Source organism: Lissotriton helveticus, chromosome 9 (genome assembly GCF_964261635.1).
Source record: "Lissotriton helveticus chromosome 9, aLisHel1.1, whole genome shotgun sequence".
Classification (NCBI taxonomy): Eukaryota; Metazoa; Chordata; class Amphibia; order Caudata; family Salamandridae; genus Lissotriton; species Lissotriton helveticus.
The window spans coordinates 870,913,090-870,940,375 of record NC_136070.1 but is presented as its reverse complement, the minus strand read 5'-3'; the positions used below and the strand labels follow the sequence as shown (position 1 = coordinate 870,940,375).

Genomic DNA, 27,286 nt, shown 5'->3' with positions numbered 1-27,286 from the left:
GGGATTTCCACCTCCTCGAAAGGGGTGTACTCTTCCGGAGGTTCCTCTATTTTGTAATAGTGGAACTCGTGTGTTACAGCGTTTGCTGCTGGAAAGTTTATCCATGAAAAGAATACCTCTGTCTGCCGATATTCATGGGCCTCTATCACGAATATGACTATACCACCTCGTGATGTCAGTCCGTTTTCTATAAGTTTAAGAGTTATAGTTTTTCTTATGTTGACCGGAATGAGTATAATATTCGGGTCATTGTCTCGGAGACTTGTGTCATCCGCAGGAGTTGAGCTGCTATTCTAGCTATCTCCCTTTCGTCTTCACTTTCTGACATTTTTACTGACAGAAAGGTTTTTGTTGCAGATCAAGTTTCAAGGAAACAAAGATTAGGTGCACAATATTTTGGAACACTGTATCCTTCAACGTTGACTAAACCAAAAACTTTACACAGGAATCTCTTCCTACTAAGTTACGGCGGATGTTAACCTTTTACCCACTCCAGACGTCTTTTGGAGTATTTACGGGAAAAGGGTTCTGTGTGAAAAAGCACGACTGAGTTACTCTAACATCTTGCGTTAGATTTATCGCCTTACCAAACGTTGGGCGCCATGTAGTGTAGTTCCTATATTCCCAATAGGCTCTGCGCATTGGAATAATATATTCAGCAGTGTAGACGTAGGACTGAAGTCGACTAGGTCACTACTGACTATATTAGACTTAAGTTTTTGCCAGCTAGCTCAGAGGTCACTAGAAACTTTCTCGAATAAACGAGGAGGAGTATAACCTCCCTGGATAGACAAGAAGGGATTAGCTTCTGACAACCATATAACATGACAACTTTGCTCCCTCAGAATAAGAGTGTATCTCTAGAGTCTTGTGAAAACAATAGACAGCTATTTCACTCAGTCAAGTGTGCATACTTAGTTTCACCAGAGTGTAGAGAAAAGAGAGACAGGCGTTTTCAATAAAAGATGTTATTTATTGAGCAGTCTTCTTTCTCATGCAAGAGAAATGAATTGCCACAATTGCAATACTCATAGTAAAGTAAAGTGCGTACAGTAAAAGGAGTATTATAAAATAATACTGTAAAAACATTGATATGGTTTCTTAGCCATATGTTTCTTTAAAATAGATAAAATATATACATACTTATATACATTGACTAACGTACTCAACTGGTGCTTCTAAATACGCCTACCCCGCTGAACCTGACATAAGCCTAATACGTGGGAAGGAGTAAGTAAGTAGCAGTTTAAGTTAAATTGGTTTTGCCAAGGAATCTGAATCAAGAATTCTCTTAAAGGGTTTAGTCAGCTCCGTACCTGGGTATTAGAAAGCAGGAGGTCTGGTATCTCTCCCTCAGGACTCGATATCCCAGTAACCCGCGAAGGTATCTGGAAACACCGGAGCTGGATTTCTCAGCAGGAGAAAAGACAGCGTCTCTCTCAGTGCGTCAAAGGGGAGGGGCAGCGTCCGTGGGCTCTCGCATCAGCTGGGCTCTCGGGCAAGTAGATAGCTGCTCTGCTCCAAAACCACCACCGTGTGTTTGCTTAAGGCGTGCTGGAGTGATTGGAAGAAAAATATGTTTGACACAACAACACACCAATGGATGTAGTTTGGCTGAAACCTGTCTCCTGTGAGTATCCCACATGCAGCCCTGAAGTTGCAGTGGCCGGGGATCCTCAATGCTCTTCCAATTCCAGAAACTTTATTCAGATCCTCCCGACTGGTTGGGGTGGGGGAAATTTGACTCTGCTGGCAGATCCTTAGTTGGGGCTCAGGTATCACAGGTTCCTCTTGATGACAGTCTCAACCATGCTCCTTGCCTTTTTCCCAGTGGCCCCACCTGGCATGCAGGGTCATTGTCCTCACATCACACATGGGCTATGACCTGATCGGCTGGGCAGTAATCTTAATGGTGACCCTACTTGGCTTACAGGGTCACTGGTTTACCTCTGCAAACAGGCTACAACCCAATCAGTGTAGAAGTTGTCTCTTCACATATTACTTCAGAGATCTAAGGGTAGGATCGCCTACTGGACCTGGTTTCCTCCAGCCCTCTCCTCTTCCTCGCTGGGCACACTGGTGTTGGCAAGAGGCAGGCACTGGTGCTCCAGGGACATATGACCTTGGATTCCCTGGTTGATGCTCCTTCAACTAGCTGAGAGTCTGGCAAGCATTAGCCTCCAGTTCTGGTCATTGGCAGCGGCCTTGCAGAGCATATTCACCTCGAACAGTCCGACTGACTATGTGACAGCTACCTATTTTGGGGGACGTCAAGCTCCTCTTCTTGCAGTCTGTTCTAGAAACCAAATGTGATTAAGAATATGAATCTTTGAAGCTTATGTTGTGGGTCTGCTTGCTTCTGAAGTGCCCTCTCCTCTGCCCACCCCTTCCTTCTGAAAGCAGTCTGTCACAGCATGAGTGCCTCCAAATCTGATAGCCCCACAACAGAGGCCGTGGGGGTGATCAAAGGTTCACACCTGGGAGTCAGCCACAGTGATATGTTCGTCAAAAGGATACTTCGGGACTCAGCCCTACTCTTTATGCCCTCACTCTGAATCAAAGAGCACACTTTAACGTATACTGAAGAGCATGACTTTCCCTTCCTCCAGTGTGTCCAACTCAGCTCACAGGAATGCGGCAATCTCTAAATCTGTCTGGTGGATTTCTCTACCTCCTTATGCTACTCCAGAAGGCCCCATGTTTCCCAAAATTAACCTCAGAATCTTCCATGAAATGCCTATACCCAGCACATGCATGTAAGACATGCGCACTGCACAGCACTTCGTCTTCCAGATATTGGTCATTCACAAGCTTGTAGACATCTAGACCATGCATATAGCACTTATGCACTAAATAGCACTACATCTTCCTTGCACTGTGCCATTCTTAGGCGCACATACACTCAGCACAATCATATAACACTCAATGCACAGCAAAACAGAGGGAAGCCGAGCTTTACGAGTGTAGGCCTCACTCCAGTTACATAGGTAAAAAGGACTGATCATTTCTATTGATCACCACATGGTGTGCTGCCACCACTGTCCTTGTGCTGCTTAACTGCTGGCAAAGGCAGTAGTCTTTCACCACTATGAGGGTAGAGCATTGGGCACTGCTCTCAGTCCAAAAATACCCCAATCTATGACACAGGCCTATGTCATGGCACACACACATTATCTGTGTTTGCTCATGACAACAAAAATAAGCACCAGGGTTCAAGACATCATTGCAGTTGGGGGTACTCAGGGCATGGGTACATGTCTATAATCATGCCATGGACTTTCCCAGGATAAAGTATAAACAAAAACACTGGCACTAAAGAAAACTCTTTTGTGTGCAGATATGTTATGTTATATAAAGTTTTATTAAGCGCTCAGCTACTCGGACCGAGTGTCCCGGCGCTGTCAGACCCAACACAACACAACCATCACAGCCGAGGGGAGTTAATTGCAGAACAACCACGTCTTCAGCTCCTTCCTAAAAGACAAAAGGGTCCCGCATTTCCTAAGTGACAGAGGTAGTGCATTCCAGGCTCAGGGAGCAAGGTATCCAAAAGAGCGGCCCCCGATGCGAGCGCGCCTGACTGCCGGGATAGTGGCCAGTGAAAGGGATGCAGAGCGAAGTGCTCTGGATGGAATGTGAAGTCCCAACCGCTTCCTTAGGTAACCTGCACCAGAGCCATGGAGTGCCTTAAATGCCAAGGTCAACGTCTTAAACTCGATGCGTTTCCGTATCGGGAGCCAGTGGAGGGACTTCAACGGGCCCGCAACGTGGGACCTTCGGCCGAGGCCGAAGATGGCACGAGCGGCCGAGTTCTGCACCACCTGCAGACGAGAGAGAAGATAATCAGGGAGGCCGAGGTTGAGTACATTGGCTTAATCAAGCCTAGATCCTACCAAAGCCTGCACTGTACTTTTCCTGTGGGCGATGGATAGAAAAGGAAGGAATTTCCTGAGCATTCTCAGTATCCTGAAGCAATGACCCACCAGGCCCAGGATCTGTGGTTTAAGGGACAAACCGGTGTCCAACTTGACTCCCAGGTTCTTTGCCATCCCCGTCTCCACAGAGGGGGGGATGGATATCCGCCCGCCACCAGGACTTCCAACAAGGGTCAGGAGGACACCCAAAAAAAAGGACCTCAGATTTATCTGGGTTGCATTTCAGCTGGTTTGTATGAAACCAGCCGAACACAGCACCCAGGCAGTTCAAGCTCTCCATCAAAGTCCCTATTCTTGCCACAGGTGAAGAGAAGCTGGGTGTCATCAGCGTAAGAGACAATCTGGGCACCCCACGCCTCGGCCAGCACCGCCAAAGGGGACATATAAATGTTAAAAAGGGTGGGACTTAGAATCGACCCCTGGGGGACTCCAACCTCCAATGGCAGTACTACGGCCGAGTAAGGCGGGCCCAGACCGTCTGTTGTCGATTCGAGAGAAAGGACTCAAACCATCTGAACACCGTTCCCCTTAACCCAATCTCCAAGAGTCTAGCCAAGAGGCGGTCATGAGGAACGGTGTCAAAGGCAGCCGACAGATCTAATAACACCAGCAGTGCCTTTCCTCCCTTATCCTGGACTTCCTTGATCGCTTCCGACACCTCTAGTGGTGCCGTCTCCGTGCTCATGTTAGCACGAAAACCGGACTTGGAAGAATGGAGGATGCCGTGGGATTCCACAAAATCCGTCAGGACCGCCTGTACATGCTTCTCAGCCACCTTGGCCAAAACCGGAAGCAGCGAAATAGGACGGTAGTTGGCATGGGCGGCTGGATCTAATGCCGGCTTCTTTAAAAGGGGAAGGACCAGGGCTTCCTTCCACGATGGAGGCACAACTCCTGTCACAAGAGAGAGATTCAAAATTGGATTGACCATAGGGTTAATCACATGTGCCAATTTGGCGAGGTGCTTGGCCGGACAGGGATCAAGGGGTGATCCCGATCGCATCTTGGATAGAATCTCGAACGAGTCTTGTAATGCTTCTTGTGAAAGACCAAAATGCAGCCACTTGAAATTAAGTTACACGGTGACTGAAGTAGGCTGACCCATTGCCCCATTTTTTTATTTTTTTTAAATATATTTTTATTCTTTTATCCCACACAAAACAAGTGCATTTGATATCAAATTACAGTTTTACACTCAGTAGCAGGTTATGAAATGAAAGTATAACTGAAGAATATCTCACACATCCGATAAAAAGTATGCAGCAATAAAAAATACATTCCATAGTAATGTGTCAAACATAAGATGTCGTAACATCAATTGGATTTCCCGTAGATAAAAAGCCCTGCCAGTGTCGATAGCTGTAACTATCCACTCATCATGAATCTAATATCACTAAATGCAAACCCCATTCCCACCCTCTTATCCCTCCCTCCTCCCCAATAGTGTAACAAATACATCTAAACAATGATGGTAGCAAGTCAAAGCTGTGTCAATAGTGAATGAGTACAAAACAGTAAGCAAGGAAGTCATTCTTTGCCATCAGAGGTAGTTTCCATGTGAGAAAGCAGAACAGTTGTCCTCCTAGGGAGGTGTAACCGCTCAGGGTGGTGTCTCCAAGTCTGATGCGCCCGATTCCTCATCAGAGTCAGTATGCTGGATGTTTAATGAGTATGCTAGTGCATCCCAAGCTCTTGCAATTCTAACGCCCTATCACTTTTAGTGCGGGCCGCCATCTTCAGCCTCATGGACCCCTAACATTCCGCCCATTTAACAAAATCAGTACGCCATCACTGAAAACCAGGGCCTTTCTTGGCCTTCAGTGGGATGTAATCTCCCTCTTCACCAGCAGAAGCCCCAAGTCTATAAATGTACTTGTTACCTTATTCCGAAAGGTATGGGGAACCAGTGCAGCAAACAAAGGCCTATAGTGGATTCTATGTCCCTGTCCGTGACAGCATGCAAAAGTGCGACCATCTCCCCCCCTAAAGGTTCCAAGTTGAGGACAATTCAGCAACATATGACAAAAATCTGCTCCCACCGTGCTGCAGCAGGAGCACAGTGCCGAATTCACATTAAAATATTTATTCATTTTCTCAGGTGTAAGGTATGCCCGATGAAGTATAAAGAAATGTACCAATTGAAAGTGCGCATTCCTAGTGCTTTTCCATGCATGCTCCACCAGTCCCGCCCACGCCTTCTCAGGGATTTTGTCGCCTAGGTCCTCTTCCCACTGCCGCTGGAGTATTACTAATGGGGTCAGCCTCTCGTTTGTCATTCGGCGATATAAACAGGTAACCACCTTGATGGTGCCAGCAGCTAGGACTACATATTGACAAGCCATGGAAGTAGGAGGTTCCCTGAGCCCCATTTTCCAATGCGCCTGGATGGCCGTTATGAGTCCCAAAATCAACACATAGTCCCCCCGAGCCAATTCATATCTGTCCTGCAATACCTCATGTGAAATCACGGAGCCATCTTCACAGAGGTCTGCCATGGTGGTCAAACCCCTCTCCACCCAGTCAATCAGTGCCGCCCAGTTACCAATGTGCGGTAGACCAGTAAACTTTGCCAAGGGGATCTCAGGGGCATATCGTCACACTATTTGTGTGCGCCGTTGACTTCTGTTCCGGCAGAGTTTAAACGTCCCCATCTCTCGAGTTAGGGAGGAGGCAAGGAGAGGCTTTTGCAATAGCAGTCTGGAAAGTGTTTACCTATCCATCTGATTCCCCTCCTCATCATCAGCAATTTGGAATGTCCATGCCACCGCCTGAGTGAGCCACTCTAGCTGCGCTGCTAAAGAATACATTTCAAAATCACCAATCCACCCTCTGAACGTAGTCTCAATAATGTGTTAAGAGCCACTCTCCGTCATCCCCCAGCCCAGAGGAACCCCAGCCCAGCGGAACCCAACCACCATCGACTGGAGTTGCTGGAAAACGGAAGCTGGGATCCAGATAGGCAGCGTCCTAAAATAATACAGCAGTCTGGGGTGTGCTATCTTCTTGAGAATGGCAACTCGTCCAGCCGCTGAAAGTGGAAGCGTGCCCCAAAACTCAATACAACCCTTAAGCGCTCTGAAGGTCCTGCCAACATTAGCCTCCAATAAGTCAGTTTGGGTATGATAAATGCGAGTGCCAAGGTACGTCATACATTGACGCTCTCATCGTACATCTTGCAAAGATGCGGGCCCTCGGTCAGCAGTGCTGCAGGAAACAGACAGGTCTTTGCCCAATTTACCTTGAGACCGGCAACCATGCCAAGTTCCTCCAATAAAGCCTTCGCACCCCATAGGGCACCCTCCACATCAGCCAAAAACATAAGGAGATCATAAGCATATAATGCGATATGTTATGTTACAAACCAACAAATAACATAACAACAATAATGCGATATGATGAATTTGTTCGCGCACTCGCAATCCTGAATAATGCAGGCCCGTCCTAGCCCATGCCGCCAGCGGCTCCATGGGCAGGGCAAACAGCAGATGGTAAAGGGGGCAGCCCTGTCTTGTTTCTCGACCCACAGTGCAAGTGTCCAATATCATCCCTCCCGCCTTCACCCGTGCGGTAGCCTGACAATACAAAAGAGATGTCCAATCTACAAAGTCATCTCCCAATCCAAATTGCTGCATGACTTGAAACAAATATGGCCACTCCAAGCTGTCAAAGGCTTTCTCAATATCTACTGCCAAGACACCAGCAGACGTTTTGTGGTAGGTGTCAGCCTCTAAAATACTAATAAGGCGCCGCACATTCCTGGCCATATTATGTGTGGGTATAAACTCCGCTTGATCCGTATGTATTAATTGGACCATATATGGGAGCAGCCGGGTCGCCAGGATCAGACTTAATATTTAAAATGAATTGTCAACATTGATAACGGCTAATAGGCCGTCCTGTCATGGGGAGGTTTCTCCTGTTTTTACAACAGTATAATTAATGCCTCTCGAGTGGTGGCAGGCAAGAGGTGTTCCTTTCTTGCAGTATTATACGGTGTCACTAGTCTAGGGGCCAAAAGATTGGCATACGCACTATAAAAGTTCACTGGGAGGTTGTCCACTCCAGGGGTCTTTTTCCGGGCCATCTGCTTAATCGCGCCACGGACCTCTGCCAAGGTGATGTCCTGACCCAGCAGCTCTGCCCTTTCTCTATGTAGTGCTGGAAGATCTACCCCCTCCAGGATATCCTGAATTGCCTCCTCGCCAGGGGCCACCTTGCTTCGATAAAGATCATTATAGTAAGAATAGGTCCTTTTTCCCCTGCTGTGTGTAATGGGCCTCCCCATCTGGGACATGGAGTTCTAGAATGACCGTCCCTCTTCACGCGGGATTAGCTAGCCATGCCAAAAACGCCCCAGACTTATTGCGCTCTGCATGCGCAAGCGTAGCATATTTTTTATAATCAAAGCAGCGCAGCCGCTCTACCTGCACCACAACCTCTTCCCTTGCTGCTATTAAGCCTTGTTGGCAATCTGGTTGTTCTGTTTTTTATCTTTCAACTTCCCGCAACTGTTGATCTGCCCTCTCTAAGTCTTGCAATAATACTCTCCGCACTCCCAGTTTATGCGCTATGCAATGCCCCCGTATCACACTTTTAAAAGCGTCCCACTCCGCCCCCAGTGATGAGGCAGTTCCTGTGTTGTTCCGAAAATAATCAGTAATGCCAGTCCCCACCACCTCATGAAATGTTTGATCCTCCAACAATTCCGGGTTTAAGCGCCAAACCAGGTTCTTAGGGCAATCAGGCAACAGGTTCACACGTAATATTAAGGGGTTATGATCAGATAATGTTCTAGTAAGATATTCGCTGTGTTGTACTACAGCATGTATGTCAGGATAACAAAGCATCGCATCAAGCCAAACATAGAGGTTGTGCATAGCAGAAAAAAATGAATAATCCCGGTTGGTCAGATGGTGCGCCTTTCAGGTATCTATCAGTCCCCACCTATGCTGCCATTCCTGCCTGATCCTTGAAAGAGTATGGGTAGGTGCTTCCGGGAGAGGAGGGTGAGATCTATCCAGTAGGACATCCGTGACAGAGTTGAAATCCCCACCCATGAGTACTGACCCGGTTAAGAATGGAGCGAATTTCCCAGACAATTGTGTAAAAAAGGCTGATTGTTCCATGTTTGGAGCATATATGCTGCCCAGCACCACGTCCCTACAATTCAGCTGGCCCGCCACTAGTATATAGCGGCCCTCAGGATCCTTCAGTTGACGAGTGGGCTGAAAAGGGACGCCCGCTCTGACCCATATCAAGACTCCTGTGCAAAGGCGGAGTAAGCAATGCAAAAAACCTGTCCTCTCCACCTACGCTGCAATGCCACGTCCTCTTTGGGTGCTACGTGTGTTTCCTGAGGGAAAGCCAGTTGGTCTCCCCTACAGACTAGGTATGCATGTATTTTATGCCTCCATATCATGGTGTGCATACAGCTGACATTCCAAGATATACATTTCAAGTCAGATATCTTACCCATGGTGCTGTCCCACATCGGTCATGCACAGCTAGTTTTTAAAAGTTACGCCAAATACCCTGGAACATTCCCTTACAACAAAAAAAACAATCCCAACAACCCCATCCAAGGACAGGTACTAAGAAACTAGCCCCCATCCACACTACTCTAAAACTGACTTCCCTCTAGTGACTACAGAGCAAGAATGGGGAAGAGTGGCTGCATTCTGTCAATTACCAGCTATAAGATTATTAAGAATGGACATCACCCGTGCCCCCGTATTGCAATCCGCCCCCACCCCCCGGGAGGCATCTCACCAGCAGAAGTATACAAACTCCCACCCCACTACAGCCCACAATCATAATCACAATAAAAACAAAAATCATACAATAGTAAAATCAAAATGGCATACAACTCATCCAGCAGGCCTGAAAAGGAAGAGAATCAATGAGATATAGTAATCCTTCTGTAAGCAATTCTGGTATTGCACGCCAGAATTGCTGACAGAAGGATTCCTACCAGACACGGCTCCAGATTTAAGACATTTTCACGATGAGAAACAGGTCTTTCTGCTCTCCTCAAGACATTCTCTCCAACACGGGAGTTCTTTTCACTTGGACCAGATTATACTAGTCACGCGATCTTGCGAAACGTACAACAAGTTATCTATCTTACCTACACTACTTGCCCTGAAGAAGCCCTTTCTCTGGGCGAAACGCATTGGCTGATCTCATTCCTATGCATACCTAAGATACGTCTGACAATAAAAGAAGAATAACAACACAACAGCGTTTTTCGTCAGCTTGAATATGTACACTTGACCTGTTTGCTTTGTGTTGCCTCTCATTCAGAAAGTATTGTATTTATTTTATGATCTACTGGCAGCAGATCATTTGAGGTGGGCAACATAGATTATCAATACTGTGACTAGTTCTGGTAGCGCTGTCCTCTAGATCCCAGCTGCTTGCCCTATACAGATATAGGATTTAGATTTAATTTGAATCATCTTCTTGTCCTTTTCTGGAGACAAAAAGCCAGGCATAGAGTTTTAATAAACTGCCAGTGTGATGGGCATTCATTATAAAGGACTTTGCTTTTTCTATTTTTTTTAAAGTATCACGCTGACCCCAAAGAAAGATCAAGTAACCATTGCTGTTGAAGTAAAACTTGAGGCAATGTAGTCCAACCTTAATCCACCTCCAACAATTAGCACGATAGATGTTTGCACTTCCATGTCCTCTTTTATTTGACAAACCTTCTATCACCACATGTGATTAGGAGATTGTGAATAGGTCTTGGCTTTTAGATGGTCCAAATATTTTGTCAGATTTGTATCTGCTTTTTTGAATGGGACTATATTAGCACACAGTTGTGTTCACAGGCTTTATCTTTCTCTATGTATGTTATTTGAAATCATGGAAACCATAAGAGGGAATGATTTTACATGTACTTATCTACTTTATGGTTTTTCTTTTGAAAACCAAGTACAACTTTATAGATTGATTAATCTCCATGTTGTACTTGTATGATTATTTATTTGAAAGGGCAATAAAGCTGTATTAAATCTAATAAAAAATAACACAAACCTGCTGCAAAGTGTTTGTAAATCAGGGCCTTACAGTACATCATTTTACAGGAGTGATGGGGTGGCAGAAGTGGCCAGGCGCATGATGCAGGGAAATGGCAATGTGCAACTTGCCACTCTGCTTCCCACTGTAATGATCGTGTCCAACATGCTGCCTGAAATGCACAAGTCCCTTCTGTCTGGTGACTGCTGTGTGAGTTCCACATGCTTCAGCTTGCTGACCAAAGCACTGCTGAAGAAGCTTTTTGGCATTAATTAGTTGCCACTTCATTGACTGCTGTGTACCTGGCAGGTAATTTGACTGTGTTGGCCTTAGCTCTTGGCACCCATTGCTAAGTCTGTTTTTCAACCCGCCAGTTCCAGCGGTGGTAAGGAGCCTAACAAGCATTGGCATAGCCAATAGGCGTCACCTTTGGGGCATTATAAGTGTTTAGGCAGAGCTATTGGCTTTGTTAACGTTTTTAATATGTGTTATAGAGCATTGTGAAGGTTGTGCAGCATGTTGAAAATATGTGTTATAATAAAAACAGTGTTATAACTATTTCTGTCACCTTATATCTAACCGCAAAACATTATATTGTTATTGTTATTGTTATTTTTGATTTATAGCGCGCTCAATCACCTACAGGCCTCTAAGCGCTCGGGAATCGATGGTAAACAACAACCTTGACAGTACAGAGGGCATCCACTGGCCGACGTGGCTCACAGGGCTCTCCTGAACAACAGCGTTTTCAGCCCCTTTCTGAAACGTAGGAGGTTTCCTTCCTTTCGTAGTGGCTCAGGTAGTGTGTTCCATAAATGCAGAACCAGCACCGAAAAGGCTCTACCGCCCTTGGTGGCAAGTTTGTACCGAGGGCAGACTAATAGCTGAGAGTCTGAGGACCTAAGAGCTCTCTTTGGGCTATACATTACCAGGCGATCTTTGATGTAAGCAGGTGCCATGCCATAGATGGCTTTATGGGCGATGCACAGATTTTTGAATTCCACTCGCTCCTTAATAGGGAGCCAGTGGAGGCTTTGTAGCAGGGGGGATGCTTTAGTGTGTCTTGGCTGTCTGAAGATAAGACGAGCGGCATCATTCATCACCACCTGTAGCCTATTTATCAAGGTTTTTGGTAGGCCAAGGTAGAGGGCATTTCCATAATCTATGCGTGAAATCACAGTAGCTGCGACGATGGAACGTAGCATAGATTGGGAAATGATAGGCACTAATTTCCGTAGCTGTCGGATGATATTAGTACAGCTGCCCACCACTGAAGAGATTTGGCTGACCATAGAGAGGTCACAATCCAGTTTGATCCCCAGGCTCTTCACGTTCAAACTGGGTTTTGGGGCTGGACCTAACTCTGCGGGCCAGTAGAGGTCACACCATGGTGAGGTGGTAGATGAAATAACCAAGACCTCAGTCTTGTCTGGATTGATTTTTAGGAGGTTTCTTGTCATCCACTGGACCGTGTGTCTCAAAATATTCTGAGTGTGGAGTTGGGCGGTGTTTGTATTGTCAACACTCAGCAGCAGCTGCGTGTCGTCTGCATAGTTATATACTGTGCAGCCCATACTCGCCAGGGAGGCAATCAGAGGCTGCAGATATAGGTTAAACAGCAGTGGGGATAGGGCCGAGCCCTGAGGTACCCCACATTCTATTTCTCCCACGGCGGAGATTTCTTCTCCGAGTTGTATTCTTTGTGTCCTTCCTGACAGGAAGGACTGCAACCACTCGAAAGCCCGGCCTTTGATGCCAAAGTCACTCAGCCTTTCCAGTAGCAGCGCATGACTGACGGTATCGAACGCCGCTGAAAGGTCTAATAAAATCAGGGCGCTCGGTTTTTTACCGTCAGCCAAGCCTCTCAATTCATCCAGCACCGAGAGCATCACCAACTCGGTGCTGTGGTGTGCTCGGAACCCTGCTTGTCATTCGTGAAGCAGGGAGTAGGACTCCAAGTACATGGACAAAGATTTTAATACATGTTGCTCCAGTACTTTAGAGAGAAATGGTAGCTGAGAGATCGGCCTATAGTTTTTTAGTATTGCGGGGTCTGCGCCAGGTTTTTTCAACAGCGGTCTTACCCGCGCTTCCTTCAGTGCTGCTGGTAGTTGTCCTAATTCCAGGGATCTATTTAGGAGATGAATGACATGCTCCTCCAATAGTGGACGGGCTGCCTGAAAAACTTTAGGTGGACAAGGGTCCGCTGGAGATCCAGATTTGATTCTGGCCATCAACTGCTGCAGGCTCAAGATGTCAATCTCTGGAAACAGTGTGATGGCACAGTCAGTTTGATTTTGGGGGATTATAGGTGTAGCCATTCCATTAAGCGGCCCATTTTTTATGTCCTGGATGATGGTTCTTACTATATACAACTGAAGTATTGTACTCAAAACCAAAATTAATACAAACAAATGTGTTCTATTTTTTTTGTTTGTGCAATGCTGTCAATTTTATTTTACTTGTAATTAATTTTTGTTATAGTTTTTATTGTTAGGTGTGGGATAAAAACAACGGGAGGGTGGATGTTGTGAAATAGTATTTTAATTATATAGGAGTAGTGGAGAGTTATTTGTGGCAAATTAATAGATGTCAAATTTTTATGCCAAACTGAAGTGGTGTGGAGTGATGCTGAGGTGGTTGTGAGTAGTGGCGGAGTTGATGTTCAGGTGACCCGGAATTATATTAAGGTGATGCTGAAGTGGTGGTGCGCTGGTTCCAAGCTGATTCTTATGTGATGCTGAATGATACATTGGTGGTACTGAGTGATGCTGAGGTGGTGCTGAGTGATGTTGTGATGATAAGTTATGCCGATGTTGTGTAGCTGAACTGGTGCTTATGTGGTGCCACGTGATGTTATTTTTGTTCTGAAAAAAAAATAATGGTGGCAGCATGGGCCTGTTAAGGGTATTAACGTTCCTGAAGATTAACAGAGCCTAAACACTCACGTCTGTTGCATGAATCTCTGGGAGGAGACAGTGGGAGGGAGAGAGGGGAAGAGTAAAGGGGCGGGTGAGGAGCCAGTGAAGGGAGATAAATGTCTGCAATAAGACACAATACACAGACTGTTTACTGTAGAGCCGTCTGTTGGAAGTGTGGGAGGGGTGGTGGGTCTGCTCCTGTGACAGTGGCAGTACTGGTGAGCTTCCTGTCTGGGTACCACAGGGGCACAAATGTTGCTGCTGATGATTTAAAAACTAACAAATAGTGTAATAAGGGGCAATAATGTCAATGGCAAAGTTGCTAGGAATAAAAAAATATATAATATTATCATACTATCACAGCCGCTTGTGACGGAGGAGTTTGTCCCTCGGCCAGGGTGGAGAGGACACGCCTTGTAAGAAAAGCTGCAAGGTCCAGCGCCTTGGTGCTTCTGTCAGGGTGCTTTACAATCCAGTTTATGGCGGTGGGGTCTGTCCCTCGGCCGGGGTGGAGGGTACGCGGTTTGTAAAATAAGCTGCGAGGTCCAGTGAGTTCACAAATGCCAACATCAGAAACCTGGGCATCTTTGTGTGAAATTAGTTTATTTACCGGAAAATGAGAGAACCACGTGGGTGTGAGGAGAGGGCACGTGCAGTGGGGGGAAGAAAACACGCACCACAGCTGTGCACTGCACAGTGGGGTGAAAAGAAGCACGCACCACAGCTGTGCAATGTGCAATAAGATGAAAGGAAGCACGCACCACTGCTGTGCACTGGGGTGAAAGGAGGCACACACCACATATCTGCACTGTGCAGTGTTGTGAAGGAAGCATGCTCCACTACTGTGCAGTGGGGTGAAAGGAAGCACTCGGATGTATGACGTTATAACGCATACTTTTACTCCGCAGACCATTACAACGCGACTTTTACTCCGCATACCGTTACAACGCATAGCGCCTTGGGGCGCTGGATAGTGGTAAGTATAATTTACTATTCTAACTCCAGTCCCCGTGGACCCTAGGGAAGGTGTTGGATAGTAAATTATACTTATTCCCTATCCTAGAGCGCCCCCCAGCGCAATGCGTTGTAATGGTATGCGGAGTAATGGTCGCGTTGTAATGGGTCTGCGGAGTAAAAGATCCGTTGTAACGGGTGTATACCGAAGCACTCGCCACAGGTGTGTACTGTGCAATGGGGGGAAAGGAAGCACGCACCACTGCTGTGCACTGTCCAGGGATTTCAAAGGTGGCACGCACCACAGCTGCGCAGAGGTGTGAAAAGAAGCGCGCACCACGGTGCTGAAAAAACGTGAATGTTAAAAGGTGCGGTCAATTTTTAAGCTGTGTACTGTGCAATGGGGGAAAGGACTATACACTGTGCAGAGATGTGAAAGGTTGCACGCACCACAGCTAAGCAGAGGCATTATTTAGCAGCCAGTGCCAGCAAGCACACACAAAAAGCAAGTGCTAATCATTAAGTGCCCATGTGCACACCAGTAGACACCGGCTCAAATTAAGCCCCCAGCAAGGATCTGCGTTATGCCCCTGGATCGAGCAAGCACTAAAAGCAATGTGGGGAAAGGAAACACGCACCACAGCTGTACACTATGCAGAGATGTCAAAGGTAGCATGCACCACAGCTGCACAGAGGTGTGAAAGGCATCGCGCACCATGAGATAACGGTGCAGGAAGAGAATGCTGACATAGATGAAATGCGAGTGCTTGAAAAAGAAGCGGGCACTCTTGTGGCGGTGGTGTGTGTCCCTTGGCCAGGGTGGAGGGGACGCGCCTTGTTAGTATCTTATTGTCATGAATGTGAGTGTTGGAAAAGAAGCACGCACTCTTGTGGCGGTAGGGTCTGTCCCTTGGCCGGGGTGGAGGGGACGCGCCTTGTAAGGAAAGCTGCAAGGTCTTGAAATGAAACATGATCCACAACAGATGGTATGCTGGGAGCCACTGCTCGCTGCCGACAGCTAAACGCTGTGGGAGTAAACATTTTCAGAAAAGGTGGGACATGCACCCGCCTTTGGCCAACTGTGTGCTTTAATTTCTCAAAGCCACACGCAAAGCCCAATAGCATGCATGGAAAATCGAAGACCACACACACAAGTTTGTAGAAAGTCTGAAGTGGTTCCAAGAGGCCTTCTCCTGGTGCAGCTGCTAGGCTCGACCTAAAAAGGTTGGTTTTTAGTGCAGTGGGTGCAGCCGGCACTTCTGTCACTTTCTCTAGCTTCCCCAAGTACTTACAGCATCAGGAAAGAGAGAAAGGAAAAAGAGATAGAAAACAAGAGAGAAATGAGGGAGGGAGGAAGAAAGTATCTTGCTTGTATAAACATTTTTGCCATGCCTTCTTTTGGTATCCAGTCTCGCCCATGTCACCCCTGCCACACACACACACCTCTCTCTGTCTGTCTCTTCAACTTTCCGCCTTGTTTGCTCAACCTTTTATCTCACACTCACTCACCCAGTTGCTCTGGCTCTCTCTGCCCCTCTTTTGGCCTCTTTTCTCTGAATCTATCTTCTCCTTTCTGCATTCTCTCTCTTCCACTCTGTTTTTTTTCACTCTCGCTACTTGTTTCGGCGTCTTTGAGTCCCATCCCTTTTTTATTTTATTTATTTTATTTAATATTCTTCTATAGCGCCTGAATAGACCCCCGAAGGGGTATCTCCGCGCTTTGCCAGTAAAAATGTCCTCAGATGGTTTATGATAAGATAAAATGGTACTTATTAACAGAGGGGGATCAGTTGCTGGGAAATAGGTGTGTTTTTAAGACCTTTCGGAAGGTCAGATGACTGGTGAGTGATCTCATCTCAAGGGGTAAAGAATTCCAAAGCTTTGGTCCTAGATGGGCTAGTGCTCGCCCTCCTTGTCTGGACTTTTTTATTCTAGGCACCTGCAGAAACTGCTGGTTGCCTGAGCGCAGGGTTCGTCCAGGGGCATATGGCTGGAAGATTTTGGCTAGATATTTTGGACCTTTGCCTATCACACTTTTGTGGATAGTGCACAGGGTCTTAAACTGCACTCGCTTCCGTATTGGTAACCAGTGGAGCCTGGTCAGCAGCGGGAGAGAGGGAGTCCTGGGGGGAGCATTAAGGATTACCCTTGCTGCCGTGTTTTGGATCACCTGTAACTTTTTAAACTGCCCTTCATTTGCTCCTAATAGAAGGCCGTTGCAGTAATCCACTCTGCTGATGATTAATGCCTGCACAAGTGTTTTCCTATGGCAGTCTGGCAGATAGGGAAACACTCTCCTTAGCATTCCAATGGCTCGGAAACAGGTGCTAGCCACCTGATTTACGTGGTCCTTGAAAGTGAGTGTCTGATCTAATAGCACTCCAAGATTTTTCACCGTACTTTTAGGGCTGGGAACAGGACCTAATTCTAAGGGCCACCATTCTGGTGTCCAGTGTGCTGCTGCTTGTCCAAACAACATGACCTCCGTTTTCCCTATGTTGCATTGAAGACAGTTTGATGACATCCATGCAGATATTGCTCTCATTCCCTCTGCAAAAGATCTTTTTATTGCAGGTGTCAGGTCTTTAAAGGGAAAGAGAAGTTGGGTGTCGTCGGCGTACGACACCGGAGTAAACCCAAATGATCTTGCTAGGTTGGCCAAGGGAGCCACATACACGTTGAAAAGTGTCGGGCTTAAGCAAGAACCCTGTGGCACTCCCTTATTGAGCTCCCTATAGATTGATTTGTGGGATCCCAGCCTAACCTCTTGAGAACGGCCTGACAGAAAGCGCTTCCCTGGCTCGTGGTCAGTGTAGCCTTTCTTCCTTTCCCTCCTTCTCAATTTATCTATGCTCTCTCCTCTCTCTCACATTTCCACTCTGTTGGTCTCTCGCACACCACCTTTCTCACTGCTTCTCTTTTCTGCTCTAGTTATTGCTGCATTTTCTTTCAGCCTCTTTCTCTTTCTCTATCCGTTTGTCTCTCCCTGAGCCTCTCTCGCCACCTTTCCTTCCCCATTCTTTCACTTTTGTCCTTCTCTCTGTCTCTGTCTTCCTCTCCGTCACTGTCTCTCTGCCTCCATTCATGGTTGTGCCAGCAAGATTGACTAAAGGTGACATACATAAAATACAATAAAGAAATCACGAAGTATGTCTTCGACTCATGGAGTGTCAGGGCTCTCGGTCACCCCAAATAAGAAAGCACTTCTTTATTGCATAAAATAAGGCATAGCCCTATTTAGAAAGTCCTTACAGCTACCCATGGCTCTTCATAGAACATCGATGATCAGGAGTGGGTGGTGGGAATGAAATGCAATGAGTTCTCTCCTCCCTTACCAGACACCTATCAAAGTGCCTGTCTCAATCTGTAAATGCCTGAAATACATGGACAGGCCAGCAAGACACTGCTGTAAGTGAGGAAGAAGTTTGAACTGAGGACTTTCCGTCTTCGGAGAGACTGTGTGAGGAGCGTGTGGTACATGAAAAGCAGTTTTAGGGTCTTGAGTCACATAAACAGTGTGAAGAGCTTATGGCACATAACATGAGGAGCTTGAGTCACAGAAATAGACAGTATGAAGAACTTGGCCCACAGTGTGAACAGCAAAAGGCACATATATAGACCATGAGTGAGAGGAGCGCAAATTAATGTAATGTTCAATGTTAAACAGAAATATTTCAGATATGGGGGGGATATGCAAATGATGAGTAAGCACACAAAAATAAATTCCAACCTGCTAAATATGACTTTGATCAATGGCATCACATGCAACTTGCATGCAAAAAGGAATCCAAACCTGCTTGAGATATTCACCAAGGTTAGTCATAGTATGTGAAGTTGCATGAATGTTATTTAGTGCTGTATTTTCCATTCCCATGTCCTCCTGGGGCTATGGGTGTTTCGGACACGCATCTGTTTGCTGCTTGTCAGTAATGCTGATACAGGGGAAGTCTATAGGGGCTTTGCTTCTTGTAAGCTGCTACCAACCCCATGTCAGTGAGAATGCTGGGACATGTGAGGGTGGACAGAGAGTGACTGTCAAGCCAGAACAAAAAACAACAATGGGATACGGATGGCCAAGAACTATTATTCTCAGTGGAGAAGACTTGGTCAACATCAAAGTAGAGAAGAAGAAATTGCTGCCTTCAAAGTGGGCAGCTATCATTACAATGGCAAGTAAAATGGTACCTGGTACTAGAGATATGATGGGCTCATTGCAGTAGTGGCCGGCAGTAGGTGTTTCTGTAGGGCGGTCACGTGGGAAGGGGGAGGGGCAGGGTGGGGAGTAGTAATGTATGGATTACGGAGTTTTACAGGTAAGTAAACATTTAAATAAATAAAACTAATTTTGTTGCGCGCACTGCATCCCATTTTGTGATGCAGTGAGCGCAACGACATTCGTTTTATTTATTTAAATGTTTACTTACCTGTAAAACTCCGTAATCCATACATTACTACCCCCCACCCTGCCCCTCCCCCTGCCCACGTCACCGCCCTACAGAAACACCTACTGCCGACCGCTACTGGCTCATTGAACCCCAAGTGTTGCTACTTTTTCCTTTCAAGTGTGAGATTTTTTGCTCTCATTAGGGCTCATGGCACAATTGTTACACCACTGTTGCTCGTCTAGATATTTTTCCTTAATTCTCTGCACTTTTTTCTGGATACATTCTGCAGTAATGGAAATTTAACAGAAATATTGTAATCCTGATTGAGGCCAAAATTTCAATTTCCATCAAAATTCTCTGGATTCTTGGTAATCTCACAAGGATAGCGTTTATCATATGTCCTTAAAGGTGGATCGCAGCACTATTCGCAGCTGTGGCTTTGGTGTGATCAACTCTTTACAAAAGAAATAAAGGGGCATATTATCAAGGAAAGTTTTGCCGCTTTTCCGGCACATATCACCAGGAAAGCGGTGATTTTCCTACCGCACTATCACCAACGACTCGCTAACATGCGTTAGCGCTAGTATCCTTGCGATAGCTTCCTTTTATCCTGCCGCTTTGCATGTCAGCGATATTTATCGCTAATGATATGCAAAGTAGGTGCTCCTCATTGAAATAACATAAAAACTGTTGCCAACGCAAATTCCCTCTATTATCAATCCGGCTCCGGACTCACATGGAGATAATAAAAGTATCGCTAACTGTGATTATCGCTGGTATTTGAATGCCTGATTTAAACCTGACTTAGCCATCTTGTCAATGGGAGGGGAATTGTCAGGATAAGTCCACCATGGCTTATTATCAACGATTTACCCATCGCTGCTTTTTCGTTGCTGGATTTCCAGCGATATTCAGGCATTTTGCCGATATCGCTGTTTTCCTTATCACTTTGGAGTTAAGCGTTGATGGTAACACGCTAACTCGGCGATGTAATCCAGCCGTAGCCAGCGATATTAAAAATCGTTTTAAGCGCGCTTAGGGATAATTATCGCTGCCTGTTGATAATATGCCCCATACACTTTAAAATCCCCTATGAGACTCACTGTGTGTCTGAGAATTCTTAAAATGTTTCGCTTGCAGCACCCCAAAATATTAAAACAATAGCATTTAATAAGAGCTTCTTTCAATAATATGAACTTCAATAGCTTGTGGGCAGTCTCGACCCGTTTCACACAAATACATTTTCAAGACACTCCTATCTTCTCAAACAAAATAGTTCCTCATTCTTTATTTTTATTGATTGGGTCACGCTTTCCAATTGAAAATGCGCTAATAGTGCTTGCCATAATTCGTTTTTACCTGTAGAATAGAAACATATATGTGTTTGATTCCTTCGTCCACGAACAGCACTACTTCAAACCAGTTTGCCCTATTCCATAAAACATTTTTTATTAATGGAAAAAAACAATTGTGGAAAAAATACATTTTAAAGCACGACTGATAAATAACATGATATCCCCCTTCCACAATAAGAAATTAAGAAACTGTATTTTCATTGAACGTTTGTTAATTTCTCAAATGTTTCTTAAATGTTCTAAGTGCATATACTTTCTGGAAGAAAGGCTGCCTTCAATATCACTCACTCACCTTCATCAGAGAGCTCACAATTTCACCGCTCTTTATCTGAAGCAAGTTTCCAATAAAAGGAAGAGGAGTGGGTCCGGGGGGCAAGTTGCTCCTTTTATACATTTTTCTCCATGATGAAATGAGGAGCAGTGCTGAGCCCCATAGGAGCAGGGCAAGCGTCACTGCTATGGCAAGATCCATCCTGAGAAGCACAACGTCTGCCTCCTCGGTGCTCGCTCACACTTCTCTGTCTTTGGAATCTTAGCTCGACTTTGCTTGTCCAGGTTCATCCGCTCACCTGTTTGCTTACACTGCCGATTGAATAGGGAGCCACGCAGCGATAGAGACCTGTCATAGCACCTGAATGAAGTAAACAATTTACACCAACAGTCGCACGCTAGAACCCTCTTTCTCCCCTTCACTTAATTTAAATTGGAAACATATGTAATTTTCATTTTATGAACATGCATAGAAAATATTCTCAATTACTAAAATAAACTTGCTTTATTCCCCTAGCCTTCCGATTTGCAGCTCCAACTGCTGCACGAACATGCCTTGGGAATGTCAAGAACGTAAAAAGTGACAGGATGTTGCCTGACGGCTAGACTCCCAACTTCGGTGCTGGAAATCAAAGTTCGAGCCTCGGGGTGGCGTCCACATCCCCTGAATCTGGGCAAATCACTTAATCTTCCCGTGCCTATAAAATAAAAATAGCCAATAGGTCTCGCTTTTGGGACCTTATAAGTATTTAGTTATGCAGCACAATATCCTTGGTGCAACATCAACTGTTGCATGGCTAAACACTTATAAGGTCCCAAAGGCGAGACCTATTGGCTATTGGCTATGCCAATGCTTGTTTTTTTGTTTGCATTATTTGTGGGACTTGGCTGAAGCAGAGTCCAAATATGGCTGCCAACACTTCATGGTTGAAGTAAAAAGTAAGTAAGGGACACTTGTTAGTGCACGAACATTCACCTGACAGGTAGATTTGCGCTAATGAACCTTTCCAGTAGGAGCCCTGCAAAGTTAGCTCACTTCTAAAATAAAATGTTATGAATTTCAGTGGAATCTTGAAGGAACGAACAGTTATTGTCGGAAATAACCAGATCTAAAAAGGCGCTGCACTCAATTGTGGCTAACGTTATAACAGGAGAGGTGTATTTTCTGTAAGGAGATCTGCATTATTTCAAAATAAAAAAAGCATGTTTCGATTTGCTACAGTATCTACTTATATGAGGACAGAAAGATTATCATTGTGCCGATTTTCATCACATTGCCAAAATCATGTGGTGATGGGGTGGCAAAGCAGCAGCAGCTTTCCTAGACCTTCTCATTCAATGTCTGTATCATGGTCAGAATGAACAAAAAAATGATTAGTCAGATTTTATCGCTGACTCGAGGCCCTTAACATTATAAAGATCACCGAAGTGCAAGTACACTAATACACTGCGAACCCTAGTTTTCAAATCCCTTTCGGTTTTAATGTAACTCCCAAGGAAAAAGCAACCTCAAAATCTACACTAAACCCATTCAAAAAGCTACACTTCTACAAATCTAGCATATCAAGGGCTACAAATGCCATTCTGGAGACGATCTATTTCTTCCACATACTGACAATACAAATTAGACGGCCTCATAAGTACAGTACGACACTCAAACCCTTTTCTATTGATCACAAGTAATGTAATCTTACAAAGATGTGAATTCTTGTATTCTCACTCTACAAGGAAATCTGAATGATTTATTCATTTCAAATAAAAAATGGAAGGTATACGAGAAGAATAACTTCACAGGCTGCAGCTTTCTCAGGGCAGTGCTAGGCTCTGCTTTCGCACTGCCCCAAGGGGTTTTGTGTGCAAGTACCTCTAATCAACAAGGTGAATCATGCAGCATTTCTCCAATTAGTGAGCATGACAGGCAAATGGAAACAAGCAGACAGACCTGTTGTGCAGATTTTAGTCAATAAAAGATGTTGAAATATGCCTGTAAAATGATTTCCTGTGAGCTATAAAAGCCAAAGAGGGATGAAAGAGAAAAAATAAAAAAATGTCAAGGCCTTTTGGTAATCTTCAGGTTTTTTTCCAGCACTCAGAGCATAATAAGAGTATTTCACTGACAAGTTCTACCCCATTCTTCAATGACAAACGTATTTCAATTCAGCCATCCCTGTCTTATTGAAGACTTCGTGCCTTGCGTTTAGGGATTGTTTTACTCCCAAACACCACATAAATTAGTGTTGCCGTGAGAAGCCAGTGTTGGTTTTTTTTCTACAAAAGTGGGCCATATGCAAACAAAAAAGTCCAGCAAAAACAAAGAATATAAAAATAAAGGACTTGCCCACTAGCCCGGGCATTAAAGTGCGCTTATTTTAAGGCAGCTGTGCCACTGAAAGTTACCTTCACTCACAGTACAAGGCAGTGAATGAATTAAGTGGACAGGCTGCCTGATTGGCGAAAGCAAAATGGGATTTACGCTTTTGAAGGTCAATTGCTGAAGAAAAGCTGACCCAAAAACTTTGTTCCTATGTATTTTTATATGATTTGTTTGGAAAACATGAGACTGGCGACACAGCTACAGCTGTCACGATGCCAGGCCTAAAAACATGAATTTTAAATTACATTTAAATACACAGTACAATAATTTACATTAATTATCTTTAAAACTATTCCTTTATGTGCAATGACTATTATAGAAACCTCTCCATTGAGCAATAATGTTTAATCTTCTTTGTTGTGCACTGTACAGAGTGTTCATGTTGCCTTCCAGACACTTTAGAGAGCCTGGTTACAAGTTAGTTACATCTAACGGGGTAGTCACAAGAGCCGAGGGTGTTGATTATACAGAGCTCTAAGAGCAAGAACGAGTAAGCAGCTTAACGAGTGCTGGCACTGATCCATCAGTACTAAAACGTACCATTTTAGTTTTGCCCAATAAAACATACGAATAAAAGACCCGAAATGTAAGAAAAAATAGGAGTAGATGAGTCTCTAACACATGACCAAGGACAAGGTGAGAAGCCACATATGACCAGAAGTCAAAGTTATAATTAAGTGTGTTAGTGGACTACAGGTCTAGTACTATCAAATCCCATTTGGCTCTCGGTTACAATATCAACAACCAAAAACTTTAGTCCCGGTAATGAGATTAATGAAAGCCTAAAATATCAACACCGTTTTTATGTTAAAAACCTGAGCTTAATACATCTACTAATAAAACATTAAGTTGACTATTTTGACCTTAATAAAATGTACAATTGACTACTTTTAAAAAGCTCAAAATATAGTTTAAAAAACATATAATGTGAAAAATGATGGTAACATTCTCACCCTTTTACTTTATTTGTAGCTGGTGGATCCATTTTTGTAAATCAAAATGTTATTTCAACCTACTCCCAAACAACTCAAACGCTTGCTTAGTGATGAAATCTTCATTTTGGAAAGGATTGCTTTACCTGGTTTTGATCACCGTCTACTTTTCCAGCTTTATCTTTGAGAAACTTCACATGTTTACACTTTATGCATTGCTTGTATTGAGCGTTCAGTTCTGAGCCTCAACGCTGCAAATACGAATTGTTTCCTAAACCACATTTATCTCCTTAACATTAGCATTTCTACTAAAGTGAGGAAGGAATGCTGACTTTATGACCCACAATGGAGAATTTGCTGCCATGATGAGCTAACAGCCATGCCCCCATTAGAAATGACACAAGATTGATTGGAAGCCTGTCTTACTCTCTCGTCAATCCAAAGCCCCAAGAGCCTGAGTCTTAAGGACAGTGGCAAGTTATGGTGTTAAACATCCGAATTGGTCCACTGCCTTTCTCTCATAAGCAAATCCCCAAATACAGTGTTTGAAACCTAGCAGGTGTCTTGGGCAAAGCAACAAATGTAATGTGAAGAACTAAGAACGCAGCACTCTAAGGACGTCTGATTCAATAGTCAAAAGTGATGTTGTTATAATCATATCTCCCCTGACCTGGTCTTCATAGCAAAGACTGAAATTTGTGGGTGTTGTAAAAGCACCCGGGGAAATACAGGACTACTGGGTACGATTTTGCTGCAATTCAATTTTACTAACACAATCCACCTTCTGCACACAGAAAAGGCAGACATGCACTAAAAACGCGCATTTTCCATCTTTATGAGATGCAAACCTTGTGGAACAATTTTCGGCAGGTATTCCATAGCAAAAGTTTTGTGGGTAAATACTGCGTGTGAGTACATGTATCGAACCACTCCGATTGGGAAAACATGCCCAAATGCTGTTTGACTAGACTAGTTCATTTGCGCAGCCCTTGGTCTTTGTAATTTTCACATAGCTCAACCGGAACAACCAGCTGGAGATTAAGCGCAGATTGACCTGCATTTTGTTCTGCGGATCACTGTGCCTTGGGAAAAACACTCAACTGAGGCAATAATGTATAGATGTGAACCTATTTAATGGTTTACTTTACAATTGGACAGCTACAGTTCACACACAGACTGGCCTAGCATCTGCGCAGCGTATAGCAGAACAGACAGAATATCTCGACACACTGAATTTGGCTTTAGTTGGTATTCATGAAGCACCCTTGACCTCTATTAGTGTCCACTGTCCACTCAATACAGCCATCCTTAGGACAGGGCCCACCAGACTCAGTCACATGAAGAGAATTATCTCACCCACAAGGCAGTTCTAACTTTACGACTTTTAGCATTCACAAAGGAAACGTACTACTCGTAAATGCCCATTGTGGATACCAAAAGTTGAACTTTACGACTTTTGGTATTGACAAAGGGCATTTACGGGTAGTAAATAATGACTTTTATGAATACCAACATTCATAAAGTTAGACTTTCGTCTCATTTTGCTTTTGTGAATCGGGCTCAATTTGCCTGCCTCACGAGGGGTACGACATGTCGTGTTTTCAGAAAGACGAAAAGTGTGCGGAACTACAGGGAGTGGGGAAACAAGGAACCACTGTTTGCAGCTGTCAGTGATTAACAAATGGCAGAAAGACTTTATCTGATGACCTCCTGACTTTAAACCGAGCGGCGCTCAAAGATGTAAGATTAGACGCTAACCCTTCAGAAATGTGATGGGACAGAATCTTCTCAAGCATTGTATGAACAAGTTGAACTATAGAGGAAGGAGCCCAGCGGCAATGAAGGAGTACAAGCATTGGCAGAGCCAATAGGTCTTGCTTTTGGGACCTTATAAGTGTTTAGCTATGCAACAGTTGATGTTGTTGCACAAAGGAAATTGTGCTGCATAACTAAATACTTATAAGGTCACAAAAGCGAGACCTATTGACTATGGCAATGCTTGTCTTGATATGGTCTTTGAAGTATAGAGTGGAGGTGGAGGATGAAAGGCATTTGCAAAAACTATGTAAATCTATATTTTCGAGTCCATCCTGGATACAGAGCTCAATGGCTGCTCCCTTTATGAGGACTCAACTCTGTTCCGTTATTCAGAGCCCAATGATATTGTGTAATTTCCTGAAAACTAGTGCCAAACAAAAGTCACATGCTTGGCGCAAGCTGGACTGTTGGGAGAAGCCTTCTATGGCTCACTTAAATGCAGAGAGAAAACAATATTAGTTTATTTGTAATGTATGGACGCAGACATTACCATAGGTTCAGATGTTCAGGTGGAGACTTATGCATGGGCTGACCATATTTGAAGTTGGATCTAAAGTGTGGCATATTTGATGTCATATGTGTGAAAATTTGGTCATGCGTGTGTCCCGCTGTATGTGGGGGACCTTTAACAACTTGCCCGAATTCACGTTCATTCATATTATTGATTACGTCTAATGCAAGCGTGTTGTTGTGTTGGTCTGCCCATATGTTGAAGTCACTGATCAATAAGTCGTTAGATGCTAGGGTTTGCAATTGTAGGGTCTGATGACGTTCTTGTAAACCAACTTTGAGTTATTTACTATAGCCTTATAGCCCGCCGTAGAGGGCTATACCGGCTATTAAAGGCCCTCTCCAGCGTTAAAGGCCCCTAGCCGAAGGCGAGGGCCTTTAACAAGGGAGAGGGACTTTAATAGCGGTATAGCCCATCTACGAAGGGCTATAAGGCTATTAGAACATTCTGTCACTAGAGGACAGAATGTTCTAACAAAAAAAAACAAAGCCTTTTGGAAGCGTGAGGGGATTGGAATCCCCTCAGGCTCCCTGAAGCCTTTGTTCACAGCCAGAGCTGTGAATAAAGAAACATTGGAATGTTGGCGCTCTAGGCTTATACCAGCCATTATAAGCCCAGAGCACTCCATTGTTTTCAATGGAGCTCCCAACATTCCAATGTTCTAATAACAGTTGGTGTATAGTTCTGATAAGGGAGGAGCTATTTAAGTTGACTGTGTATTTTGATAATAGACCTTCAAGGGATTGAGAGGGTAGGGTCAGGTGTAAGACATATCATCTGATTAAATCAAGATGACCCTCTCCAATTTTTC

At 44.6% G+C, this 27,286-nt stretch overlaps 1 protein-coding gene across 1 annotated transcript in view; it reads right to left on the bottom strand.

Annotated features, from left to right (window-relative positions):
- Window positions 1-21,098, bottom strand: part of LOC144781936 (cytochrome P450 2G1-like) — a 280,365-nt gene extending 259,267 nt beyond the window's left edge. The window contains exon 1 of the mRNA XM_078661022.1: window positions 20,863-21,098. Coding sequence (XP_078517148.1) covers window positions 20,863-21,042 — 180 coding nt within the window. The 5' untranslated portion in view covers window positions 21,043-21,098. The remainder of the gene's footprint in view (window positions 1-20,862) is intronic.
- Between the last annotated feature and the right edge of the window lie 6,188 nt (window positions 21,099-27,286).